Genomic DNA, 7106 nt, shown 5'->3' with positions numbered 1-7106 from the left:
GTTTGCCTGTCATATTTGTCGTATATCTGTCTTTTTTGTTTCTCTATTCTTCGGGTCATTCATATGACTCGAAAGAGGTATTTATTTGGAGAAGGAAAGTATACATTGATCAACAGGTTCACGACTGCTTCAACAATAAAAATGAGAAAAGGAATCAGTAACAAGAAACTTTATAAGGTTGCACATAATTTTAGAAGTATGCTTAAAGAAACAAGCTTTGAGAGAACTCTATAATATTCTGAAAAGTTCTAGAAGCATGTACATGTAAAGAACAATGTAGAACTATCTTTAAGATAGTATATTCTAATGTAATCTAGAAAGTTCCATTAAGCTTGGGGAAGACCGTAAGTCTCTCTCCCTCATTTGTATCCATCCAAGAACCATTCAAGGTTCTTAAGCATTTAGGTATTGTAATCATTCTTTCTTAGTGAAATGTTTCTTTCTCCAATACTTATTCTCATTCTTCTTTCAAGAGTGTTTTGTGATAACAAGTCCAAGCATTGTGAGGATTAGGTTGATTTAGTGTCAAGGAAGAGCGCTAAAGCCCCATGGGTGGCTTGAGATAAGTTAGTCTTATATGATCACCTATTTTTGTAGTTTTCCAAAAGAAAATAAACATTTACATACATGATAATAATAAAAAAAAATGTTTATTTTCTCTATAAATAACGTTGCCTTTGATATAATTATTTTATAAAATGATAGTTATTGGTTTATATATACATGCATTTTATGAGGTGTTTACGATGATGACTTATTATGGTTTTTCGTTAATTTGCTGCTCTATTTGACAAATAAGCTCCATGAGGACATTGTGCCATCATCAAATAATGTTACCAAGTGGGTCGGAACACAGTGGATGACCCCCATTATTGGCGCCTATATTGCAAATGCTCATCTCGGTCGATATTGAACCTTCAAGGTCGCATCGATCAATTTTTTTTTGGCGAGTTTATCATAGTTTGATTTCATTTGATTATGCTATATATATGCTTACTCCTTTAAAAAACATCATTTTCTTTATTATTTTTAATGTTGCTCTTTATGCAATTTAACATTGTTAGATGTTTGATTTTCAAAGACAATTTCGTGAAACCCAAAACCTTCCTAAGAGTGTGATTAAGTAGTTATTTTGTGAAGTAATCTATTATAGTAACTAATTTATACCCAATAAGGCTAGAGTTGAGATTAAATAGTATGAATGAAATTTCAATTAAATTCATTTAAAAGTAAAAACAAAAAATTAAATGGTGTTTAAATGTGTTAAATAAGAGTGAAGCTTTTTCCATAAGTTGTTTTTTAGCCTTTGTCATTTCCTAAAAGTTTCTTCATTCCAACAAGATATACATATATATATATATGTATGTATGTATGTAAATACATAAGCATTGGATATATGTATGTAAATGGCCTTTAATTAAGTTGACATGGGATATATGTATGTAAATGGCCTTTAATTAAGTTGAATAAATTAAAAAAAATTGATTGAAGGTTGACCATGTTTAAAGTGGGCCCGAGATATGATTGGGGGTTGTGAATAATTGAGAAGGATAGGATGAGAGGGTTCTCCTCCGGTTAACATATGCATGCTTCTGCATATGGCATGATATGGTCAACATCGCACGTAGGAATCTAATCCTATCTCATTTGACTTCATAATGAAGTATTGCGTCGTATGTATATAATCCAAATAAAAAGAATTTTCCGTTCAAAATAAAAGGGGAGCCAAACTACATTCCATTCTCGCCCTTCACTGGCTCCCATCCCTCTCCCTCGAGCTCTGCAACCCTAATGGCGTCTGTCGAAGGGACGGAGGCGGCGGCCGATTACACGAAGGACGGCTCCGTCGATCTCCACGGAAACCAGATTCTCCGGTCTGAGCGCGGCGGCTGGAAAGCCTGTGGCTTTGTCGTAGGTAATTCATTAGTTATCCAGTAATCAACTCCCTTCCACCTTCCTTGTGTTTGAAAAGATGTGATTTTTAGAAGTAATATAATTATACTCTTGTTGTGATAGGAAAGAATGACTGTGGAATTCATAAATAATTATGAATGAAAAATTTAGTTTCATGATGTGTTTTACATGGTTATATTATAAAATGATGGTTATTAGTTTATTAATTTTTGCAGTATACGAGGTGTTTGAGAGGATGGCTTTTCATAGCGTTTCATCAAATTTGGTGCGTTATTTGACTAATAAGCTCCATCAAGGTACTGTGGCATCGTCAAATAATGTCACCAATTGGATTGGAACTGTGTGGATAATGCCTATCGTTGGCGCCTATATTGCTGATGCTCATTTCGGTCGGTATTGGACCTTCATCATCGGATCAATCATTTGTTTTTCGGTGAGTTCATTCTAGTTTGATTTTATTTGATTAGGATATATACATATATGATTAATCCTGTATAGATTAATACTTTTCTTAATTATTTTTTCAGTTAATTTAAGCAAATTCACATCGTTAAATGTTAGATTTTTGAAAGACAAAGTAGGGAAGAAAAATCCTAAAAAAAAATTAATGAAGTTATTTTGCAAAGTAATATATTATCAAAAGTAATTTACATGGAATTTGATTAAAGTTAATATTTAATGGTGTGTATAAATTTGTAATTAAATTCATTTAAATTAAAAAAGAAAAATTAAGGAAAAAATATTACATCAGGACTTCGGATGCATTCGGAGTCCAATGGTGGGGCGCCACGTGTCAAGCGAGCGTCACCATCATTAATACTGGCCAATACCAGTGTATTACAGTGGGGCCCATTTGACACATAACGCCCCACCATTCGACTCCTAACTCAAACTGCGTCAAGAGTCCTGATGTAATATTATCTCAAAATTAAGTGATGCTTAATGAACCAAGGATTTACACACATGTAATTCAATTCTTATGTATTTACATTTCTATCAATTAAACTTCAATGTTTACATGGATGTCATCTTATTGATGCATGAAAAGGTGTATTTTTAATTTTTAAAAGTTAAAATAATAGTAATTTTAATGTGATAAGATAATTTTGGGTGATATAAATATAAAAAAAAGTTAGATATTGGTGTTACATATATAAATAATACAACTTGGGTGATGTGTAAATGCTCCTTAATTAAATTAAATGAATTTAAAAAATGGGAGAATCTTGACCTTGTTCCCGTGGGGGAGAGAAAGGAAGCTGATTTGAGGAATAATTAGATTTGTGGTTTGTCGGATAGATTGGAGGAGTAGATCTTCTTTCTTCTTTGACTTTGTAATTAAGTCAAAGGGAGCATATATATATATAAATCACTTTTAACTTTTATGAATTTACATTTTTACAATTTAAATTTTACTTTTTTTTGTATTTATAGTAAAAGTTTTCATATCATATAAAAATGTCACTATTTTTACTTTTTAAAAAATAAAATTTATATTTTCATATGTGTATAAGATTTCATATATATATATATATATATATATGTATGTAGTTTAGGTATTAGACATATAATACATAAGAATTAAGTGATATATATGTAAATTTTGTTTAAATAAAATAAAAGGGCAATTAAATACATACCACCCAATTCCTATGTATTTATGTATATAACATGTATACTTTTATTTTTTTAGGTTCGTATCATTCAATATTACAACAATAATACGACATATTTTAAGGTTTAAAGGATAAAATACACCAGTTTATACATAAAAAATGTCTTATATGTAAAAAGTAAAGTTTAGGTATTAGATACAGAAATGCATAGGAATTTGGCGATATGTATGTAAATGCCCGAAAAAGTTTTGAAGGCATACCAAATTCACTTCAGCCAAAACATACCTTGGCATAGGATATGCAGCCTTCTCTGAGCGTTGTGCATAATAGTTAAATATATGATTATTATTTTATTTATTTTGTATTATATGTTCGACCAAATGCAATTTCTTTTTATCACCTACACCACATTTCCATATCTTGATGCAGCTAATTCCAACCTGCTTCCTTTTCTGCATCACAGGGCATGTGTGTCCTGACCCTCGCAGTCTCCCTCCCATCTCTCAAACCTCCCCCTTGCGGCCTCCGGCACCGCTGACCCCAACTGCACCAACAAAGCCTCCTCCTTACAGCTCGGCGTCTTCTTCTTCGGCCTCTACGTCATCGCTCTCGGCACCGGCGGCACCAAACCAAAGCCCAACATCTCCACCATCGGCGCCGACCAATTCGACGAGTTCCACCCGCGAGAGCGCAGGCATAAAATATCCTTCTTCAACTGGTGGCTCTTCAGCATTTTCTTCGGCACCCTGTTCTCCAACACCGTTATCGTCTACATCCAAGATAATTTTGGGTGGACTTTTGGCTATGGGATCCCCACACTTGGCCTGCTCATTGCCATACTAATTTTTGTTACCGGAACACCATTATATCGCCACAAGCCGGTGACTGGAAGTCCGTTTATGAAAATGACGCAGGTGGTGGTGGCGGCGATGAAAATGTATCGAGTAAGCCTGCCGGAAGATCCCAAGGAGCTATATGAGCTAGGGCTCCATGAGTATGAGCGCAACGGCAAAGTCCCGATTGGTTACACTCCTTCAATGAGGTTGGTCTCCGTCAAAATGTCGTTTTTATTTAAGATCACATTTGATGAAATATTATTTCCATGGATGCAGATTTCTTAGCAAAGCGGCGGTCAAAGCAGGAAAATCCGGCAGCCCATGGTCTCTCTGCTCCGTCACGCAAGTAGAGGAAACCAAGCAAATGGTGAGAATGATCCCCATTCTGATAGCCACCTTCATCCCCAGCACAATGCTCGCCCAAGTGAACACTCTGTTCATCAAACAGGGAACCACCCTCGACCGCCGCATGGGCTCCCATTTTCACATCCCCCCTGCCAGTCTCCTCACCTTCGTCACCCTCGCCATGCTCATCTCCATCGCCCTCTACGACCGCGCATTCGTTCCCTTTGCTCGCCGTTTCACCGGAAACCCCCGCGGCATCTCTCTGCTCCGCCGCATGGGCGCCGGCATGTTATTCCACATGCTCGTCATGCTCGTCGCCTCCCTCACCGAGCGCCACCGCCTCTCCGCCGCCCGATCGCACAGCATCTCTACCAAAGACGCCACTGTTCCTCAAACTGTCTTCATCCTCCTCCCACAGTTCGTGCTCATGGGAATCGCCGACGCCTTCCTTGAGCCGGCCAAGATTGAATTTTTCTATGATCAGGCGCCGGAAGGGATGAAGAGTTTGGGGACTTCTTATGCAATGACGACGCTTGGGGTTGGAAATTTTCTGAGCAGCTTTCTGCTGTCGACGACGGAGAAAGTGACGAGGAGGTTGGACGGCGGGGAGGGGGGTTGGATACTCAATAATCTCAATAAGTCTCATTTGGATTACTACTACGCTTTCTTTACCGTTCTGAATGTTGTCAATCTGTTCTTCTTCCTCTTTGTTAGCCGATTCTATGTTTATAGGGCAGCAGGGCAGAGTTCAGTGCTGAGATTGAGGCTGTTGAAGAATCCAATAAGGAGAAATCCAAGAATATGGATGGTCAGGATGGGTAGATTAGTTCATCTTTGGGAGGTTAAATGGTTTAATTCGGCAACCAAAATGCGTGAAAATAAAAGATCTCTTTGAATGTCGATTTTTATCCTGGATTTTTCTTCTTTTTGTTTTTTGGGTGGTGTTTATATACATACCATACAATTCTTATATATTTACATATCTAACAGCTACACATTCTTGTTAATATGCATAATACTTAAATCTTAATCATTACATCATTAGTATCTCACAACCAAAACAAACTAAGGCAAGCTTCTTTACATAACATGACTAGACAAAGGTGGAATGAACATTTCTTATAACTACCTAGGCGTAATTAGGTAATAAGGTATGTACAACTACTAGAATATTCAACACAACATATATATACCGATCTTTTATTACTCTCGGTTAAGCAATGATAAAGAATTAGCTGCTACTACTCTTTGTCTCTTGCTTTATGGTATCAGAGCAGCTGCCCAATGTAATTTGGGTTTTCTTCAAATTCACAATCAGGAGACTCTGGAAAAGCAGGGATTAGTCGTCAATCTTCATCGCCAACCTTGATCATCAAACCCGGTCTTGTACAGGAGAGTAAGGACTTGCATCTTCCTCCCTCTATTGTCTCTATATCGACCGTCTCTCCTAATCCATCGTTTATCTGATTTTCAATCTTCATTACCCAATCTATCTTCTAACTACATGTACTATCAACTTTCACATTATCTGAAGCTCACAGTTCTCCCTTCATAGAAATAATACCATCTAATGATATAACTCCTACATTGAAATTCTTATTGAATAACCTGAAAATTTTCAATAAAAATCCTCTTACAATTGAGAACTATCATATATGGAAAGCACAAGTACTCAAGGCCTCTTTAAAAAATGGTTTCTTGGGTTTCCTACAAGGAAGCCTCATGACTACTTAAGTCTCTGTCTTCCAGTGAAGATGCCCTAACACCCAATTCAAAATATTTAAGTTGGATATTGATTGATCTAGTTTTTTTCTCAATTATCTCTCCTACAATTTTGTCGTGTATGCTTCTCCTATCCACCACTACTCGAGAACTGACCACAAATCATTCCAATCGCTTTCAAAGCAAGAAACTGGGTGAGATACATAAATTTATAGGTATTGAAGTTTACCAGATGACACACTTAATGTTTCTTAGTCAGCAATCTTACCTTACAAACGTCCTTGAAGAGATGGCTATGACGGGTTGCAAACCGGTCTCTACTCCTCTTCCAAGTAAGAAGCTTGACACACCTGATTGTTGACCTCACTTTTGATTGAGGTCTAGAAAACTTCTTTAGTAGCCTAGGTCTAGCCATAGGACTTTCCTATTGACTAGTCTTAGAAAACTAGAAGAGGTACCCCACTATTAGAAATTCAAAACTCTTTTTTTTATTCAACTTGAAATTCCACATATTGATCTTAACCTCTAGCATTTAGTAGGTAAGATCATTATAAGAGAATTTAAGAAAAATCCCTACAGGATTACTTGGCTTTAGGGTTGACCCGGGGTGTTGACTTGGAACTAAGATACACCACATCTTCACAATACATTAATCCATGGTTCATCTAGAATG

The 7106-nt window shown here is 36.6% G+C and overlaps 1 protein-coding gene across 1 annotated transcript in view; it reads left to right on the top strand.

The window, feature by feature from the left end:
* Window positions 1-2149: 2149 nt before the first annotated feature.
* Window positions 2150-7106, top strand: part of LOC110023737 (protein NRT1/ PTR FAMILY 5.2-like) — a 14525-nt gene continuing 9568 nt past the window's right edge. The window contains 4 exon segments of the mRNA XM_020723295.1: window positions 2150-2347; window positions 3994-4053; window positions 4055-4572; window positions 4643-5519. Of these exon segments, the coding sequence (XP_020578954.1) occupies window positions 2150-2347; window positions 3994-4053; window positions 4055-4572; window positions 4643-5519 (1653 nt within the window).

The sequence above is a fragment of the Phalaenopsis equestris genome, unplaced genomic scaffold (genome assembly GCF_001263595.1).
Source record: "Phalaenopsis equestris unplaced genomic scaffold, ASM126359v1 Scaffold000229, whole genome shotgun sequence".
Taxonomy (NCBI): domain Eukaryota; kingdom Viridiplantae; phylum Streptophyta; class Magnoliopsida; order Asparagales; family Orchidaceae; genus Phalaenopsis; species Phalaenopsis equestris.
Note: the sequence above shows the minus strand (reverse complement) of the source record. Positions and strands in the feature narration are given on the sequence as shown.